The following is a 21,655-nucleotide window of genomic DNA, read 5'->3' as shown; positions in this document are numbered from 1 at the left end:
TACTGTCAGTACTGTGTTGGTGCACCGGGGCTCATTGGGGCTTCCTGCATCAAAGAGGGCCTGCGCTCGTTCTTCCCCTGCCCCGCCCCGTTCCGACGCGGCAACCAGTGCCGTTTGAGCGGAGGGCGGGACAGGAAGAGCCAGTCACCCCACCCAGCCTCTCGCGCGGTTAGCGCTCTAGCTTTTGCAGCAGGCAGGGCACTTAAGGCAGCGAGGAGCAGCGGGAGCTCGCGGAAGGGAGGACGGTGGCAGAGTCTCCCCGACCCGCTTTTACTATCGTGCTGTGAGTGCTACAGCGCTCTGCGCTCCTTACTACCTGACACCTGTTTGCTGTGCTTCTGCACATTTTAATTTTTAACGGTGATTACTACTTTTAAAAATATTGTGTGATATTTACTGTCAGTACTGTGTTGGTGCACCGGGGCTCATTGGGGCTTCCTGCATCAAAGAGGGCCTGCGCTCGTTTCTTCCCCTGCCCCGCCCCGTTCCGACGCGGCAACCAGTGCCGTTTGAGCGGAGGGCGGGACAGGAAGAGCCAGTCACCCCACCCAGCCTCTCGCGCGGTTAGCGCTCTAGCTTTTGCAGCAGGCAGGGCACTTAAGCCCTCTCGTCGCCCAAGCGCGCAGCGGTTGCGCGCAGGGGGCGCCTTAGTCGCGCCTGAGACGAGCCAGAGAGGAGCCCGTCTGTGCCCGTCCGTGACCGACCGGGGCCAGGGGCCATGGCCCCTACTTCCTCTGCTCCCTCCGGTAGTGGAGTGAACAGACTAAGGTACTCCTCCAATGACCTACGCAATCTGTGGATTCCTCCGCTAAAAGGCTGCGCACAGGACTCTGGGCCTTGTCCTGGAGGCCCGTTTTCATGTAAGCACTGCCATTTTCAGTCATACTCCTGTGAACTTCCCTCTGATATATTGTCTCTTGAGGACCTTAGTCTCAGGCCCCTTAGGGGTAACAGTATACTGTGCAACATTAGATCACTCCCGAAGCACCACTCTGAGGTTTGGGATCTGATTCACTCCACCCGCCCCGACTACTGTTTCTGTACGGAGACCTGGCTTAAACCCCATCTGGTTCCTGCTATTACATTGGGGATCCCTCTGGGGTACAAGATACTTAGGCTGGACCGCCCTGTTAAGACCGGCGGTGGGGTCGCCATTATTTACAGGGACACTCTCACCGTTACCATTCTTGATCAATGCTGTACTAGGGACATAGAAATCCTGGTCTTTAAAATTGGTTCCAATTTACTGGCCGGCTGGAAGGGGGCATTGGTCCCTGTGCCGATGCTTCTACCCTCCTTTTGGAGACGCTGGCCCCACACATCAGTATAGGGACTAATTTTATACTCCTTGGAGATTTTAATATCCACAGCGAACTGCTTGACAACGTAGTAGCCCATAACCTGCTGGCTGATTTATCTGCTCTGGGCTTTAAACAGTGTAACCAGGGCCCAACCCATCGCGCCGGTCACACTCTTGACTTAATTTTGTCTAACTCGCTCTCTCTGACCTGTTATCCTCCTATACAGGTGGAGTGGACCGACCATTTTGTGATCAATTTCTCCCTTCCCAACCTCACCGAGGAACACCCCCATCCTGCTCCCCTCCCGCTATGGCGCAGGCAGTGGCACAAGGTGTCCGCAGATACTTTTAAATCTGCCTTTATCTCTCCGGACTTTTCTCCCTCTGATACCCCTGACATGGCCCTTTCTAAATATAATGCTGCCTTGAACACTGCGGTTAACCTCATTGCCCCTCTAAGACTCTGCAACCAGCGGTCTAACCGCAGGCAGGAACTTTGGTATTCTGACTCGCTGCGTGCTGAAAAGAGAGCATGCAGGAAGTTGGAGAAGACCTGGAGAAGCTCGCAGAATGTAGCTGACAAAGCTCGCTACCATTCGGCCTTGAGACTCTATCATAGGAATATCAGAGCCGCCCGCAAAAATCACATTGTTTCCCAACTATCTGAGGCAGGTAATGATTCTAAATTACTGTACCAGGTTCTCTGTACATTCACCAAGCCCGTCGCGTGTGACACCCCAGAGACGTTGTCCCAAAAACTGTGTGAGGATACTGCTGGGTTTTTTGCCAATAAAATCGATGCAATTTATCATAACATTGCTCAATCCATCACTTTGGTTGATATCAATGATCCCTCTCCCAGCCTTCAGCCCGGAACAGCCGGACCTAGCCCTTCTGCACTGTCCTCTATTCCTGAGATCAGTCTGGATCAGGTCAACTCTTTGATTAGGACAATTAAATCGGGCAGCCCGGTTGACCCTGTACCCGCCCGTGTCATGCATCTCATTGGGAATGTTCTCAGTCCCACCATTCAGACGGTGATTAATCGTTCCCTTTCTGAAGGATTGGTCCCTCTGGAGTGGAAAAAGGCCATGGTCAAGCCCATTAGGAAAAACACCTCCATCCCGTGGTCGGACATGACCAACTTGAGGCCTATCTCCCTTTTGCCGTTTGTCGGCAAATTGATGGAGAAACATGTCAACCACCATCTTTCCAGCTTCATTGAGCAGACCGGCTGTCTGGACCATTCTCAGTCAGGGTTCAGACCTAGGTATAGCACCGAGACGGCTCTTCTTTCTGTCACGGATGCTATACGCATGTCTCTGGACAGGGGTTTGTCTGTGGTGTTGGTGCTGTTGGACTTGTCCGCAGCATTCGACACCATATCCCATGCCATTCTCCTAACCAGACTAAAGGAGATCGGCATAGACAAATCCGCCCTGGCCTGGTTCACCAGCTTTCTTGCAGAGCGCACCCAGAAGGTCAATATGGGCCCTTTCAGTTCCACCTCTACCAACATTACTAGAGGAGTCCCGCAGGGCTCCTGTCTCAGCTCTACGCTGTTTAATGTTTATGTCTCCTCCCTGGCCGACATCATGAGGTCTTTCGGGTTTTTACCCATCTCTTACGCTGATGACACGCAGCTGCTGTTTACCTTTAAATCCTTCACCCCGTAGATAAGGCAAGCTTTCTCTAACGGCATGACTGCGATCGCCAGCTGGATGGCCAGGAACTTTCTCCAGTGCAATGTGGGAAAGTCGGAAGTCATGCTGTTTGGAGAGGCAAAAATCTTGTGGACCCCTGACTGGTGGCCCACAAGTCTGGGGAAAGCCCCTTCCCCTAAGCAGGTGGTGAAAAATCTGGGGGTCCGTCTAGACCATGACCTCACCCTTGCTCACCATGCCAACATCACGGCGGGATCCTGCTTCCATGTCATCAGCCTCCTTCGGAAAGTGTTTCCTCTTCTCCCTGACGGCACTAGGAAGACCTTGGTCCAGGCCCTCGTACTGAGTCGCCTGGACTATTGCAATGGCCTACTTTTAGCAGCCAATGAAGGAGTGCTCAACAAACTTCAGGTTGTACAGAACACCGCTGCACGCCTGGTGATCAATGCCCCCCCCCAGAACACCTTCCTTGCCCCTTCTTAAATTGCTCCACTGGCTCCCCATCCGGAAACGGGTGGAATTTAAGATCTGTTGTGTGGTGCACAAGAGTCTTCATAACTTAGGGCCGCACTATCTGGCCGAATAATTTGTCCACCACCGCCCTTCCCGTAACTTGAGGTCTAGCAATCAGCTGTTACTACAGATCCCTCGACACAATAAGACCAGACAGGGAGGTCGCGCTCTTTCTGTTATGGGACCTCGTTTGTGGAACAACCTCCCCCTTTCCCTTAGACAGTGCTCGAGCCATCAAGCCTTCAGGAAAGGTCTTAAGACAACTCTATTTTAGAATTAGTGCCAGTTTGGACCTGTTCGCTCAACAGCACTGCGCGGAGATACACCTTCGGGTGTGATTCCGGCGCGTTACAAGCCCATAAATAAAATAAATAATACCTCTGTCTCTTTATTATATTTCCACTCACCGATTTAAATAAATTAGGACAGTATCCACTAAAAAATTGTTGAAGAGGAATGCATCACAACTTAAGGAATCCTTGACTTGGACTTTGTGCTCTGTATGTATCTTCATCCTAAATCCAGTAGACCTCCTGCTAACACTGTGTGCACGGCTGCTAGTTTATATAGTCATGCAAGACGTTATTGAGAAATGTCATGCTGGATGGGTGATCAAGATTCAGGTCAAATAAGGACGCAAACGTGGTCTTAGAAGTAAGGTCTGCATCTGTAAGAATGCTGGTTGACTTGCCAGTTGCTTTTGACTTCTTTGACCACCCCTGGCCAGACAGCCTGATGTGGGCTGGACAATAATAAGAATGTCGTAATCATCCTGCTCGTTACCTATTGGTTTGAATAATTTTTGCTTAATGAATTATTAAGCATCAGTATTGAAAAAGGTGACTCCCGATCTGCATTATGCAGCATGTGGGAACCTAGAGTGTTACCTTTGGTCTTCATTGAAACTGTACAACCATTGCATCAACTTCTAGTAGATGTTCAGTTTCATAACTTTGCAGATGTAATTCACTCCTTAAAGTATCAGGGTCATATGACCAATATTCTGACTTCCTGCAATTGATATTTGCAAAACTTCAATCTGATAGAGACGTATACCTGCAGATACCTTATCTTTAAATTAGCCCCAGGACCCAGACTGGATCCAGAAATGATTGTACTGCAGTACTTCTGTCCGTCGGGCGACGTCATCCACTGGATGTGATGTCAAGAGAGTCCACATAAGTCCTCCCCTGATGCGCTGACGTCAGTTTCTTCCATTCTGTTTCTACGCGAATATGGAGAATGAGACCTCTAGCCATTTTCGGCCTACCTCGTTGTTGACGAAACTGTGTGCTTTTTCTAGCCATCTTCAGGGTCCTCTGAAATATGATTTCGACCCCACGCCCTCATCCTGTCTGCATGTGGTGTCTGGGCGCACACCTTGACCCCGAACCGGCGGCTCATGTTTTCAGCTACGTTTGTTGGCATGGCAGGAGCGCTGCATGATGCTGTTAACAGCGCAGTGGTTGCAGGCCCCTCGTCTTCCATGGTCCTCTTCTCCCTCGAGAACCGCTGAAGGGCCAGCTTCTGAAGTTCTCTGTCCTTGGTGTCGCCTGATAAGTCACTCTGTGGACGGTCGGCACCGGTCCTTCCTTGACCTTACAGTGTACACGGGGTGCCCCTGACATGCTCCTATTCCTCTGAATTCAGAGTGGGAGTGAGAATCCGTCCCTCGCTTTCTGCTGTTTCCTAGCGCTGAGGCAACTCTGGCTTAAATGAGGGAGTACTATCTCTCCTTCCATACCATTTTTGGTTCTCAGCTTCCATCTGGTGCCCGTATAGGCCCCAAGGAGGTCGGTGAGGCCTTGTCTGACTCCAAACTGGTGGGACCTCCTCGGTGTCAGTGAGGCCCTCAGAATCTGTGATCGATATCTTATCCGCTCTGGTACACAGCTATTCAGGGTTCCCACCTGGATGCCTGTGTTGGATCTGTTGGCTCCACCTTTGGCGCCAACCATCATCCCCTACTTTGTCTCTCCTCCCCCATGCCGGATTGCCGGCCCTTTGATGTCGGTAATGGTGTCAGTGGAACAGTTTTTTAGGGCTACATCTGCTTTTAGAGGAGCCCCCTGCTATTTTCCCCTTGGAACACAGGTATTTTGGCGATGTCGGTGATGACATAACTGACGTCCCTCAGCCTCCTCCGGAGCTTCGTTGGGTTTCTGACCTTGGTGGAATCTAGTGGCCTTGAGTCTTCCCCATCCTCTGGCCTGTTTGCTACGGAGGCTAGCTCGCCTTTTGCTGAGCTTTTGCGGAGAGTTGCTGTGGTTGTGGGCATGCAGCTTCCTGCTGTAGAGGTGGCCATTGATCCCCTCCTTGGGGTGCTTCATCATGGCCAGATGAGAATTGAAACTGTGCTCCCCTTCAGTGATGCTCTCTTTGATATTCTATGGGGCGCTCGGGCTAAACCTGTTTTAAAGGCCTCATTGGACCAGTCTATAGCTCATAGGCACCATCCTTCCCCGGGAGACCTCTCAGCCTCTCCCATCAGCATACTCTGTGCAGCTGTGTGGTTCAAGCTGCTACAGCCTCCCCCGACATCAGCACTATGCCCGACACCCCCCCAGACAAGGAGTCTAAAAGTCTAGATGCTCTTGGCCGATATCTCTTTTATGCCACCAGCTCCCCTTTGTGGTCCTTTAATACAGCTTGTGTTTTGGGCTGTTTTCTCATGTGTTATGTGATTCGGTCACGCGCCTTCTTCCCTCCGTTCCTGATGACTCTTGGGACACTCTTACTCAGCTGGTCCAGCGGAGCGTCAGGCGGCTCAATTGCTGATTCATTGTGGCATGGACTCCACAGATTCCATCAGACGAGCCATGGCCCTTTCAGTAGCTCTTCGCCAGCGGGCCTGGCTACACATCTTTAGCTTCTCTGAGGCTGTTCAGTCTGCCTTCATGGACAAGCTGACTCCGCTTTATGCGTTTTTGTGATAGTCAGAGTGGAGCAAAATTGTAATCCATGATTGCTCTACAGTCCTCTCATTTCCCCCGTACTCAATCTGGCCTGGGATGGTCTCCTTAATTTGTTTTCTATGTGGACCATTATTGAAAGGTGCCAGTTGTCTTTCACTCGTCGCCTCTGAGTGGCATCTGGTGTGGTGTGCCTCCCGGCAGATATTTCCGTTTCTTGCATTCTTACCCTGTTAATGAAAAATTGTGATGCCTGGTTGTTCTGGGACTCGTCTCATTTTATGGCCATGTTTGATTTCCACACCGGTGACTGCACGGTGTTCTCCTGCTTTCTACCCTAGTTCTGATTGGAGTATTTTCATGGTATTGCATGGATCCCCTGTTGCCTTGTTCCCTGGCTTCACTTGCCGTGCTTTGGTGCACCGGTGCCAGTTGCAAGATGGAGCATGGGGGTTCTCCTTGCCACCACCATCTCAACCCCGTTTGAGTGTTTCTCCACTCTAACCAGGGGGTTCCTTCCTTCCACTCTATCTGGTGCCTTTCTTTCCTAGCAAACACAAGGGAAGGGGCATGCTTCTTGGCCTAGGGTGCACTGTCTGGTCCTGACCTAGGTGGTGTCCCTTCTTTCTCTTTTCAGGCATCAGCACTTATTGTGCTTGTTCCTGTTATAGACGGGTAAGCCGGGTTCCTGCCCCCTCTCCTTTTTCTCTCAGATTCCTAGCGGACATACTTCTCCGTGTCTTGGCATGGGTGGCATACTCGGGGGACCCTTTCTCTTCTTTGCCTCTGTACGACCTGTTTTAATCTGCTTCTGCCCTGCATGCAGCTGCTGTTATTTTTCACTTTTGAATTGGAGATGTTTCCATGATACCTCAGATACCAACTCCAATGTTTGGCCTGGCTGTTCTTCAGATGTGATACAAAAGGGGATGATGGATGGAGCGTTTGAGCAAATCAAACACTCACCCCCAGTCAACTGATCTGGGTTTAATCCATCACCATTCTTTAGCTCACTCGGCCACCCCAGTTCAGACATGGCTATATGCCATGTCTGAACTGGGGTGGCTGAGTGGGCTAAAGAATGGTGATGGATTAAACCAAGATCAGTTGACTGGGGGTGAGTGTTTGATTTGCTCAAATGCTCCGTCCATCATCCCCTTTTGTATCGCTTTGTTCTTCAGATGTGCCTTCTGCCCCTTTTGAGGATGTAGGGCTATTTTACATCTTCAGTTTTTTCTCAGATATCGGTTCCTTGACCACCTTCTCTTGGTTGTATCGTGCGGAGGTTGGTGTTCCCTTTGGATCCTTTCCAGGGACTTTCCTTCACTTCTTTGAGGCATGGATACAGTTCCACACCTTGGGTGCGTTGTTTCCCTTGTACTAATGAGCATACCAAATACAATCTTGGGTGACGCCAGTATCCTCACTCACGAAGTTACATGGCTTGTTGGCCAGGCATGGGTTGTTCCGTGCAAACGAGAACTTCTTTTGCTCTGGCCTCCACACCTGTTAGGCTATAGGCACTGCAAAACCAAAGGGGATGATGGACGGAGAGTTGAGCATCGCAAGCACTCACCCCCAGTCAACTGATCTGGGTTTAATCCATCATCATTCTTTAGCTCACTCTGCCACCCCAGTTCAGACATGGACATATGCAAATCAGTCAGACCCTGTGCCTCATGGGAACAGCCCAGCCCGAACTGCCAAGCCTTATCTTCCCTGGAACGGAAACAAGCATCCTGGGACCGGTTTCTGGCTAATCAGCCGTCATCAGCCAGGCTAGCTTGAATTCAGTGGCAAAGTAATCAAGGATGCTTGTTTCCGGACCAGGGAAGACATGGCTTGGCAGTTCGGGCTGGACTGTTCCCATGAGTGAGCTAAAGAATGATGATGGATTAAACCCAGATCAGTTGACTGGGGGTGAGTGCTTGCAATGTTCAACACTCCGTCTATCATTCCCTCTGGTTTTGCTAGGCTATAGGCACTGCCTCTCCATCTGTTATTTCAGTTCTTCATGCTGGTTCTTTCATTGGACCTTCACTTGCAGCGTTAGTCTTCCGATGCTATATTCTCCGTCTGTTGTCAGCTGCTTCAGCCGGGTCCTTTCTCTGTTTGCTATTATTTCTAATAAGATAGGGATTAGCTATCTGATTAGGACTCCTCAGTGTTGGCCTCGTTTAACTCAACCCTTTTTCCAGTCCTCCATCGCAGTCCTTATTTCTCTATTCTAGCAGAGTTGTTTCTCCCCTGCTGTTTCTTTTCAATTGTCTCTTGAGTGCCTGATCGGAACTGTTCAGTCGATAGTGTTGTTTTCTGTCTGCTCATTTTGTTTTCTGGGATGTGTGTGGTTTCCACCCCTCCCGCACCCCCTATCCTTTTTATTCGGGCCATATGGCTGGTTGCCAGCTCGTGGATGTCCCATCTTCGGCCCATGACCCATGTTGTGGCTGTTTCTATGTACCCTTCTTAGGCACATTTTACTATACAGTGTACATTTTATGTATGCATATATATATATATTTTTTTTTTCCATATATAAGCAATATCCACTTCAAAGAAAAGGGTTGATGACGCTTTGTAGGAGCTTTTAGAATCTTTATTTGATTGTTATAAATAAATACCTTCTTTTATTAGGTACTAGCAGCCCGTCCCGACGTTGTCCGGGTATGAAATGTTATGTGTGTAATGTTTGTAATAGTAAACGTTAATGTGTGTACGCTGATCCCGTGTTTGCGAGGGCTGGTTTGAGGCCCCGCCTGAGCCCCGGACTAAATTTCAATTGTGAAGTGGCTTAGATAATGTGGTACGCTGCCTGCCTTCAGTGTCCGTTGGAGCGTGAATGTGGCGATGAGTGAATGGCGCGCCTGTGCGCCCCTATTTTTTTTTTTTCCTGCAGCCACTTCTGAGAAATCTTACGTTCCTAAAGTAGTAAAGTTTTGTTTTGTTAGTTTAATTTTGTTGGCAGTATGGCAAGGTCCGTCAAATCGGAGCCTGTTGGTGTTTTGATACGGCCGTGTGAGAAGTGATCAGAACGTCAAGGTGGAGCGTGAATGTGCGCGCACATTGGTGGCGAAAGCCGCGCCCCTTTTTTTGTTAATGTTAGTGCAGCCCCCTCTGACAACGCTGACGCCCACAAAGTTTGCGCCGCACTATATATCATTAATGTCGCGTCACCAGAACGCCAAGCTGGAGCATGAATGTGCACGCACATTGCTGGCGAAAGGCGCGCCCCTTTTTATTTTAATTTTGGTGCAGCCCCCTCTGACAATGCTGACGCCCACAAAGGTTGCGCCGCACTATATGTGATTATTAGCGCAGGAATGGCAATGTGCGTGAATGCGGCGCAGCTTGGTGTTTGTAGACGGACGTGTGAGACGCAAAGGTGGATCGTGAATGGGCGCGCACATTGTTTGTGAAAGGCGCGCTACTGAAGTACGTGGCCATTTTTTGTTTTATTTGTGGCACGCCCCTCTGACAACGCTGTTGTGCCCCTCCCCTCTGTCAATGCTGCACGGCCACAAAGGAATAATGTAGTGTAGTTTGACACGCCCACGCCAACGCCCAAGTGTACTTTGACACGCCCACACCAACGCCCACAAGGGTCTACTTTACCCCTAAGGTTGTTTGACCTTTGTAATGTATATGGTGGCCAGCTGTATAGCCTATGTCCATCTGCTGCATCTCCCCTTTACAATGCTGTATTGGGTGTTGTGATTGGTACTGTACTTCTTGAGTTTATCCGCCTCAAAGGTTTCAGCTCTCTCTTTATAATAGTAGTATAGATCTTATAGTAAGTCATGTTCTCCTGCCTCTTATCTAGGATGAGGTTTTTTTTTGCTGGCTTTCTTGCGCTTTTCCTTGTGTTCTGGAGTATCTTCTGCATGTTCGTTGCTTTACACTTGCAAACCCCCTGCCCCCTCCTCCACCCTCTTGCGGCTAGACGTCTCCATTAGATGAAGAGGTTACTTACCTTCGGTAATACCTTATCTGGTAGAGACAAGATCTAGCCGGAGATTCCTTACCGACTCACCCCTCCTCCCCCCTCTACGAACTGATTCTTCTTATCTTCCAGATCTCTTCAATGCACTCTTGTGCCTTTAATTGATAACAATAAAAAAATAATTTATAGAAATATTTTTAAAAGGAAGATTATTTTTGGGCACACTGTTTCCATAGCTGTTTCTATACCTGGCTTTCTGGTTAAGCGCGAACGAAGCTCATGTCAGCACATTGGAGAAGGGCTTTTATGGGTTCTGTCAATTTCACAACTTCGTTACGGAGTCACTCGACGCCCTCAACAGACGTGCCGAGGTACTGCTGTAAAAAAAAATTCCAGATCCAGTCTGGTATCTGGAGATAATTCAAAGGTAAGGAATTTGTGGCTAGATCTTGTCTCTTCCAGATAAGGTGTTACTGAAGGAAAGTAACCTATTCGTCAAAACTGGACTGCAGTTGACTCTCTTAATGAAGTCAGAAGTGAACATCTCCAGGTTCTGTCTCCGGCAAGATCAAGCAAACTGAAACACTTTATCACCAGTTGAGGATTACAGATAATGTGACAAGATATGACCAAAATCTTGGAAAATCATGTTTCATTCCACCTTTTAGCTAGATTGTCAGTTTGGTCACTTTGTCTCCTCATCCAGCTGCAGTTTGTCTAATCTGTCATTCAAAATTAATACCATCTATGGCTGTCAGGGAATGGTTATTTTTGAGATCACGAATATTTGGCATTTTCTTATTTTTTAGCCTGCATTCTTTTTTAGCCACAGGTTTAATGCTAGTTCCTGTCCTCCATTTACTCTGTGGGTGAACCTTCTTGACGCATTGCTGCTTGTGCCTGTTACAGTTCTCCAAATCTGACATTCACACTCAGTGGTTGTAGCATGATGGAGGAGCACCACTGAAAACCATTGACAAAATATCCCCTTCTGTGAATCACTTTCTTTTCATTTCTTCAATAAAAACCTTTTCAGTTGGACGTTCCAATCTCAAGGTTAAAGCCTTTTGAATTTTCAAGAGTTTGTTCACAGCAGTTGTTAATCTTAGGCACCTTTGCTAGGTTTATGACTTATAAGGCTATGCAAGACTCCTTCAAAACACTTTACAAGGCATCCCCACACTCATTCCTGAGTAACTACATATCCGGTGCAATAACTGCCTCGCAGACACTTCATAGGGGGAAGGGCCGGCTCAAGTTATTCAGTGAGTGATCCAGGTACTTGTGGGGCTGAGCTGGGTGAAAAATAGTTTTCTCTGTTACATTCTTCACTTTTCTCTTTGATATGAGTGGGCTCAAAAACTTTGCACTAAGTCTCACTTATTTTGTGATGGTGCCTGTTCTCCCTACCAACCAGCTCGAAGTCCAAAGCAGTCTATAACAAAAATGTGACAGAAGCTTTGTTCTACCGTTGTCGTGCATAAAAGGCCTGACACAAGCACCGTCCTCTCCCTGATGAACAGATTTGAAAGTATTGACCCTTCCAATGTAGGTCCTCTTAAAATACTGAGGGGAAAAGCTGTTAGGAACTTGAAGAGGGCCGCTGCTGCCGTCTGGTGAAGAGGGGAACTTGGAATATTCGAATGAAAATGCTACCTATTTTACACAGTAATCACTCGATATGGAAGAGTAACTTTTTTAACTGTTTAATTGGGAACTGACGTTTAATAGTGTCTGAAAATTAATCAATACATTATGTTGAAATGTCATGTGAAAAGTGTAAACTTAACGTTGCATTGACACATATTTATTTGTGCTAATGTAGGCCGCAGACAAACACCTGAGATGTTTTAGCTACTTAAAAGGAAGCTTGATATTGCTGAAATGTGCACAACATGATTTAGCCGCTTGAACTTAGAATGACTGGCTTACGGATGTTGTCATAACTGCAGAACTTCGCATTTCACAAAAAGTATTATATTGCTATGCAGCATTTATTCTTGAATGTCATGAACTTCCTATTTCTTAATGTTTCATATAAGAATTGAATAACATAGCTTGTGCATTTAAACAATAAATAACTGGTGCTTAAATTAAAAGAATGTATTACCTAACCATGATTTGTCTTTTAGTTAGTAGTGCATTGTTCTCGTAGTGAAAACAAGTAGAGAGATAAAAGGTCAATCGCTAGGAAAAGCCTATGGGGAAAATGCCTGATGTTTCCAGAATCTAACCTGCAAGGCTGTCTGTAGCTGACAACATAAAAGTTGAATCCACATATGGAGAAGCTTAACTTTCTTACCAAAGAACACTGCCATCTATTGGCTAGTGGAGGAGAAAGTCGGCAACAATGGTTTCGATATGTGTTCTTGACCTTTATATTAGTGTGTGTTCCTAGGTAGAAGCAGGACATTCTCTTCTTTTCTTGAAATATTTCCCCAGACCTAGGCCCTTGTCAGTGGTAGCCCCTGCGACTATAGCTTCTTTCCTGTACCTGGTATTACTTGGATTCAGCAGTTTACTACTGCAACTGTATGCTGATCTGAGACTAGTTTGTGTCTCGTGAAATGCTCTTTATGGGAAATTCTGCTTTTTAACTTGATTTTCGAAGCCATATGCTCCTTTATTTCACTCTTTACAATTGATTTAGCACTCTTTATGGGTTCCTAATTTACTAAAATTCTGATCCTGATTTATAGAATAGGGATTATATTTCCTTTGTAGAATAGACTTAAATGTATTGATAATGATGATTGACTCTTTCTATCCAACTTACTTTATGAGGAAATATCTGTAAACTTAATTGATTGATGGACTATTTTAATAAAGATCACAAATAAACGGATCTTTACTAATTTCTTAATGAGAAATAAACTTTTGAAATGTCAATAAAACTCTCATTATTGACAACTTAAATTGTTATTGATTTGAAATGTCTTAATTGCTCCTTGACTCCTAATAAACATTTCAACGATCTCAGCGCGGGGTGGCATCTTAGCACCAACAAGTGATTACATTTTTGGCCATTACCGCGCTATCACATTCTAAGCCGTGAGAACTAGAGAGTGGGATGTTTCATGTAGCAAATGTTTCCGAGAATCCATAGTTATAGGTAAGTAACTTGTTTATGTAAAGATGTTCGATGGACGCTTATTTTTTGCTGGTTGGGAATTCTTCCATTTTAATGCTCTCCTACTGAACGTGAATTAACATCCAGCTGTACCGTTATTGTTACATGCCTTTCAACGTTTTACATTTATAGAAGTTTAGCTAAATATCTTGCATGCCTTAAAATATGCGACCTGGCTCCTATCCATATAATAGGTGTGGGGCTGCCTACGATATTCTCTACATATCCCAGTTCAGATCTGTTGGGGGTTTAGATCACCTACAGAGTTTGCTGTGTTTAATAAACCAGTAAAATGGAAAATACTGCTGGATTAATTATAGTATAATTTGAGTGGTATGGCACCCTTCAGAGATTAGATCAACAACAGAGTTCAATTGCGTTTTGTTTATCTTTTTTCCTTTTGAAAGAAATGCTTCCAGATGGACTTCAAATGCTTGTCGAAGATTCCTCCGAGTATACTGCGCCAGAAGATGGGAATCTGGTTTATAAACTGTTCAGTTTGGATGGAATGCTGTTGCTGGTTCGTTGCAGTGTACATAAAGCACGGACCGACATGAAGAAATTTGAAGGGAAAAGACAAATTCGAGTAAGAAAGTCCATGTTGAGTTTTTGCATCTCTTGTACCATGGTCTATTCTGTTACAAATTGCATTTGTTGAACTGTTAACATCAAAATGTGTACTGTATAGACAGGGTCACGAATTATAAACCTTAGTAGCATTGGTAGGTGTGTAAAGAGGTCATGTTGTCGCTTTTCAGCACTGATAACTAACACCATGTTCTAATTGTCGTCCATGTTCTAATTGTTGTGTTATTCCACACGGTGATGTATAGGTTTTTTTTTTCTCCTTGGAGCAGAGGAAAAGGGCTGAACCAGTACTTCACCCCAAGCAAAACAAGCATTTGCAATGCAATATGTCTCACATTTACGTGAATTTGAGCTATTGACATTGCAAATATTAATGCCTTTTATTTTTTAAAACATAAATAAAAGGCATTGTTATTTACAATGCCAATAGCTGACACTCTCGTAACTGCGAGACCTATTGCATTGCAAATGCTTGTTTCTTATTTCTTTTTGTCAGAGCCCGGCAGCTGCACACTCCTGACAAGCCCTTTTTGTTTTTTTTAATGCAGATTTATATAGTGCGAACTCGACCCGAAGGTATTGGAGCGCTATAGATAAGCACCGGTTACGTTACACTAGGACACATTCAGGCTTTGTGACTGGTCTTTTGCTCCACACCATTAAACAACCCCTTGCTTTATTTTATTTTTGTTTCCTTCACATTTTTCTAATTACTTTTTCAACTGCCAGTGCTAAAGAGCAGCTTGCAACTATCTTTGTGTTGCATACACACTTTATTTCCTTAATTTACCACGGCCTTCTGCCACCTTGGAACAGTAAATTTTGACTAAAGCATAAAAACCATTTTAAGATGGCTGTGATACAAATGCAGGCATATGCACACATTGGTGGCCATCCAGAAATTATTCATTATTTTTTGGGGGGAAAATGTTTCATGGTGTCTACTCACACATGGCAGCCATCTCAGAATTCTATTTTATGCTTTGAAGAAAAAAAAACCAAGATGTCCATACATTAATCCGAACAAATGTACATTCAAAGGCAGCCATCTAGGAATCGTTTTTAGGTCGAGACTGTAGCAGCGCGCTTGCCCTGCTCTGGCGAGACTTTTAGTAAGAAGCTTTCAAAAGCTCACCACACACTCGTGCGTGTGTGGCCTATTGCTTGCGGTTACCTGCACAGGCACCATCTTTTTTGAATTATCGTGCGCAGACGCGTGCACGATAAATCAATACAGATGCCTCGCTGTGGCGCGCGCGCACCACTCGCGTGCTTGTTCCACCTTCCTACGGCTCTGTTTCCCTTTCTCTTGGCTCAGTGCCTCGCCGCACACCCATTTCTTTCCAAACTGCAAATGTGAAGCAGTTTCGTGCTTTCATTCTGGCTAAAGCACACAAGTAGTAAACAGACCTGCATCACCAGCAGCTTAATGTTTAAAAAAACACACAGCACATTGAGTTCACTCATTCAAACAGTTCCAAATTAAAACATACCCTTTCGAAGTTCCACACGTCTGTCTAAAAATATTGTCACTTTCAGCCATTTCTCAGCTTCGTTACAAATTGTTTCATGGAAAAAGTGCACACGGTGCATAAAAAGTAAAAACAAAAATGTTCATTTGAATTTCACTTGCAATTATGTAACTTTTTTTGCAAAAATAGACTGTTGAGTTTTTAAGTGAGTTTTATTATAAGGGCATGACATCAGTTCTCGTGACATAGGTCACCTCTCACAAATCTTCCGATCACACTCATTAAATTGCCAATAAGCAAAATGGCTACTGTATGTAGTGATTTATTAGTTCGCCACCAATAAGTCAATCAAAGGGTAAAAAACACAAGACACACGTGATATTGAAAGCCCCGAACTCCATCACCTTAATCCAAGCACCAGTTGAGGCCTTCTTTGAGAACCGGCCCTGTGAGTGCGCACAATGCAAGCGGCAGGGAGAGGCTAACGGCTTTACTCCTTCTGTGGTCAGTTGTGAGTAAGCCCCACCGGCAGGTACGTGTTGCTTTCACCCCTCCTACTGATGGCCACACAGGGGAGTTTCCTCCTCACTGGTGCATTGTGGCTACTCACAGGGGCCTGATTTTAACAAAAAGGCTCGATTTTTAAGTCTTGCAGTGCGTTTACCTGATTCATAACTCGTCTCTGTTTTTACTACCCTCTTTCTCCTAGCCTTTAAATTTCTTTAGTAGAGGCGAGCTGCTGAAAGTTCGAGACAGGCTCCAGCCTGAAGTCTGGCTCGGCTTCATATCCTTTTCAAACCTCCAGTCCACAACTGCCTCAGCTATCATGTGGCCTCTACGGCTCTGCCTACCTCCCTCTACACTACCCAGGATTTGGCGTTACACTATGAGCTGCCGAGTTTGGAACTGGGAAACCGGATTCGAGTCTCGGCATCAGTTCAACCACCTGTGATTCTAGGCAAATTACTTAATCTCCCTGTGTCTAAGAAAATATTAATGTGATCTTGTGTTATGTAACTGGTGCTCGTGCCAGGCAGTCCACTACCTTCAGCCGAGTTCAAACTATATTAACACTGCAGAAAAATGCACAGAGAGGTGAAAACAAAGTATTAACATAAAGAGCAGAGCCAGATACTCATTTAGTGAATGATTTTTACCAAGTGAAAATTTAAATCCGGAAACTTTGCAGCGTCCTTGCTTAAATTGTGTAATTTTAGGCACAATTTGTATTTCACCCAAACTACTTTTTCTTCATAATCATGTATGGAAGCCCTTTGAAATAGGTGAGTTCAAAATACCAGCTGCACAGAAATGTGTTGTGTTGTGTTTGATTTAATAATAATAATAAGCATTTATCTATGAGAGTCTGCGCCACGTAGAGTTCACGTGACAACTGTATTGCCTCAATTGACTAATCGCACTGTCACCAGGGTAGAAGCAAGGGCAGCAATGGTTCTAATCCCTAAGTTTAACAAGCATTGGCATAGCCAATAGGTCTTGCGTTTAGGACCTTATAAGTGTTCACCCAATCAACAGTTGGAGGTGTTGCACCAAGGATATTGTGCTGCATTGCTAAATACTTATAAGGTCCCAAAGGCGAGACCTATTGGCTATGCCAATGCTTGTTTCAAAGGATGTGCCAAAACAAAAACCTAAGCACTGCAAGGTCAATAGCTCTGCACCCGCAACTAAAAGGCAAGATCCAGTAATTGTAGCTTCTGTGACTCAACAAATCAAAAAGGTCAGTCATCCAAGTAAATTTATTAGTTAAATATGTTCCAATGCAATGAATTTGAAAGCAAAAAAAAAAACCAATCTATTTCATTGTCGAAATCAATTAAATCTTTACTAACAAAACTGATCACAATCGGGGCACCAGTCTGAGATGGACACAAGCTGCACTCCCACTAACATTTTTAGAGAAATTACAGCTGTTTATCTTGGCTGATGGAGGCCTTGCTATGCTATGCTATGCTACGCCCTAGCGCTGGTCCTGTGCATGTACAAATATTTTATTGCAATGTGACTACAGTGTGTGAACACCCCATTCCCCTGTCAGCACCCTCTGTGAAAATGGCTCAGCAGGAAGCTGTAACTAAATCGCTTTTCTGTGTAGGGGTGAGAAGTACACACCATTAGCCCTTCCATCTGGTGGGCATGAAAGTGAGTTTGTGCTTGAAAGCAGATGAAACACCAAAATCGCATTACTGCAAGAAATTAGCTTTAAATACATGTTTACATATTGGAAAGCGCTTTATACATGGGTTCATATGGGCAGCACTCGTTTAAGCTTCCAGTGAGTTTCATTATGAAACCAAGTACTCAATTTCGAAACCTACATGTGACATAAAATAAGTTTTTTAAAAAGCCAAAGTTTGTTGGCATTTTTTAGGTATAATTAAATGTCCTGATTTTTAAAACGTACATAGAGTGACGAGGCCACACAGAGCAGTAAAAAAAAAAGTGTGCACTTTAGTTATACCTTCATATACCTACAATAAGAAATATTGGCGGTAGGAGTAACCGGCAGTGATAGATCAGAGATGCTGAGGGGGAGAACAGGTTACGCGCAAGATGGACCATACCCACAAGGCAGGAGTTTCCGTTACATGCTGGTGAATTATGGAGGGAAACGAGATGTACGAACTGCACGCCTCATCAGCAGAGATCAGCTTAGTTCGCTACAGAACTGTAGGCATAAGGTGAGCAATGTGAGACAATGTATCGCCCAGGGAAAGCATAGTTTGGAACATAGTGTGTGGGTGGGCACTATCATTTTCTGCTATGATTTGGTGGGAGTGTTGACCTGCAGCCTGGTAATGCCTTGTGCATCCATCCCGCAGCTCCCGGCTCCATACCTCTGTCAGGCTCAGCGAGCACCAGAAACAAGCGCGGTCCGGCCACAAAAGTGAAAACGTCCCGACTGGCAAATTCCACAGCAAATTAATTAAATAATCAAGTGCGGTTCCGAAAGTGAAAGAGGACCGTGCTGCAGCCGGAGCATGGGTGGAACAAGCATCGATCTCTTGTCTTTATGGGGCCATGTGTTTCAAATTAGAAACACATGGCCCCATAAAGATAGGAAAGTGCTTTGCGACAGCCGCAAAGCAGGCGAGCCACTCCGGCTCGCAGGTGAAAGGGCGTGAATCAAAAACCCTCCTTTCCAATGGCAGGCCACCATTTAGCATAAACGGTGATGCAAGCCAATGGAAATGAGGGGCGGGGCTTAAAGCTCCCTTCTGAAATGTCCTGCATTACAAGTGTTCTTTTCAGAGCGAGCAGCGCTTTGCTCTGCAACGGTACACGCGAGACCTAAAAAACTGAAACAAAAAAACTGAGGAAAGTTATAATGGTGAAAATACCTCGCCTACACAAGAGTGCCTCTTTCCATAATCAAAGGAGAAATAAAGCATATTTAAAAATGAAGCCCTCTTCTTGTCAAAGATGTATTCGGTTGAGCAAGAAAGTGGCAAAATCTAAAAAATGAACGTAAACGCTCTCAAAAAGAATCCTGAGGGATAGTTCCATCCTTGTCTCACACAGTAATCCGCATTTCACAATAATTTTTTTTTAGGTTTAATGAAGCTGTTCATGCCCTACTCACGTGTGCGTTTCTGTGCTTCTTGTGTTCTTTTTTAGGTCTAGCTGTAGCTAATACCTTTTAATTTGACTAAAATTACATGTATAATATACTTTTTTTTAAAAATATGTTTATTTGCTTCAAACACAACCGAAACATATGGTGCTGTTCAGTTAGCTAATTTTGTAAGATAGTGCAAGTAAAGAAGTCCATCAATATCTTACATGTTTCACATTTGCATTAACAATCATCATCACTTAGCAATATAACCTTATCAAAGAGCACTTAATTTACTTACCCAGGAATAGAGAACACACTTACAGCTGCCTACTCCTCTTTGTTGCGTTAGAGTGTATCCCGTAACATGCATATTAAACTTATGCTGGCTTTTTAGCCAGCCCTATTCATCCATAGGTCTGTTTTTGTGCCATTCCTGTTTTAATTCCTACCACTCTAGCATGGGGCAATGGGCCAGCCATTTTGGCTAATTTCCCTGCAAGTGACAGCATTCTACACTTTCACAAGGAGCACATTCATGCAATTAAGTAGTTCTCTTCAGTGTCAGAGACTACTATGTCAGTGTGTGCCTTTTGAGATCAAAAAAATATTTTAACCTTTAGCCAATGGTATTTTTTATAATAGATTAAGTCCCGCTAGAATCCACAACAATAAAGTTTTGCAAAAACCATGACGAAACAAAATGAGCCGTTACAAAGCCAGTGAACGCCTGACCTGTTATCTTTGCCACTGCTTGTCTAACTTGTTCAAATAAACTTAATTCCAGCGGTGAGTGTAATACGATGACTGTTAAAAGGGTTTCTAAGGCCTATAACTTTTCCATTAGTGGACTGAATTGTTAAAGTTTTTGATGAACAAGAATATTACCTAGCATTTATTAAGCTTTGGGTATATTTGTGTACGAGGTCACAATTAATATCCAACTGATAAATGGTAACTGCCTCATATTAGCATTTAAAAGTTTATAGTTAGCACTCCTGTGAACTCTGCTATCTCTTTCACTGGTAGAGATTCGGATGTAGCTGGCACAGTTGACATTTTCATAAGAAGGCAGACCCGTTCTCATTCTTGCCTCCAAGTTGTAATGGAAATATGAAATCCATCCCTGAGAAGAATAGCATCCAATAAATCTACCTGATCCAAACGCTTCGTAGACTTAACATTTGGATGATCTTTAATTATCTCAAGTGATTCCTCATTAGCTTTCAAATTCTGTTATTTTGTTATAATGTAAATTTCCATTATATCTTCATCTTTCCTTATTTAACCATATGCTGCTGTATTTGTATTAGAGAAGTTTGCAGCAGAGTTCATTTTCACATATGAATACATTTCAAACAATTGTGCCCCCATTACTGTATTTGAAGGATAGATATGCTTTCAAAGAGAATCTTCTAGTGTAATCTGGTAATATAAAACGCATTCCCAATATTTTGAAAATATTTTTCACTCTAAATCCATTTTTCTCCCTCACTCGTTATGTTGATCAACTTTGACTCCATAGTGAAGTCATTGGCAATGTACTGCTAGTAGAAATTAACAGTCAAGAAACCACCTATTTATGTTCCATTTGTAGGTGCAGACAATTCTGCAACACCCTTGTAGCTTAAACCAAGGCGCAAGCAGTTCTGGGATTTGTTTAGCTACACGTATTTACTTAGAATGTTTTGCAGATAGTTGCGTGCTGCCGTTTGGTTTCTTTAGAGCATTGTAGGCAGAACCACAGATTAGGTTAATTGGTTAAAGAAAAGGGGGAGGGTTAAAGTCCAGCTGTTGAGTGAGGGCCCAGTCCAATGTTCATCGAAATCCCCAGGTGAAATGTTCAGTTAAAGTGAAGTCGGAATAATCTGCTTTAGGCACTTCTGAAGCACATTCTTGGATTGCATGTATTGCACAGTGTAGGCCCTTGAACTACCTGTTGATGGTCATGAATAATGCTGTCTTATTGTTGCCTCCTCGATGCTCTTGCTGAGGAAGAGACGGTTAGAGATATGCCAATAAAGCATGTATTTTAGGGCCTTTGCATTTTCTAGGAAGAGGAGGTTTTAATCACAGAAGTGATGAACTGGTCAAGAGAGGTAAAACAAAATGTATCCAGGAGGGCACGGCTGTATAGGGAGACTGGACACTTTGTAAGTTTGTGCTGAACTTTTATACCAACATCGGTTTCTGGGAGGTGAAGAAGGTTTGGATCAGAGGTAGCTAGGACACTGAGGCGGAGGAATGGTATTATGAGCGAGGGCATCACTGATAATGGCAAACTGCCAGCAGACTTCACCCAACCTTATGCAAAACCCAGTACCTTGCAGGGTGTCATTGTGATTGAAGAAGGTGTGATAAGTACCAGCCGTTCTGTTTAGCTGACTAAACCAAGGGGCCAATAGTGATTTACCAGATGTCGACCACCACTTTCTTTCAGTATATTTAGTTTGGCTGGTATTCCACCATACAAATTTGCTGCTACTTTGGGAATTATTGAAAAGGTGAAAGTGGCCATACCTGGGCAGCTTTTCTTTTGGGAATGCCGTTGTAGTATGG

General features: G+C 44.7%; 1 protein-coding gene across 1 annotated transcript in view; it reads left to right on the top strand.

Moving 5' to 3' along the window:
• ICE2 (interactor of little elongation complex ELL subunit 2) overlaps positions 1 to 21,655 on the top strand; it is a 747,964-nt gene that overhangs the window by 482,352 nt on the left and 243,957 nt on the right. Inside the window, exon 10 of the mRNA XM_078680821.1 lies at positions 13,867 to 14,045. Within this exon, the coding sequence (XP_078536947.1) occupies positions 13,867 to 14,045 (179 nt within the window). The remainder of the gene's footprint in view (positions 1 to 13,866; positions 14,046 to 21,655) is intronic.

This window comes from Lissotriton helveticus, chromosome 3_1 (assembly GCF_964261635.1).
Source record: "Lissotriton helveticus chromosome 3_1, aLisHel1.1, whole genome shotgun sequence".
Classification (NCBI taxonomy): Eukaryota; Metazoa; Chordata; class Amphibia; order Caudata; family Salamandridae; genus Lissotriton; species Lissotriton helveticus.
Note: the sequence above shows the minus strand (reverse complement) of the source record. Positions and strands in the feature narration are given on the sequence as shown.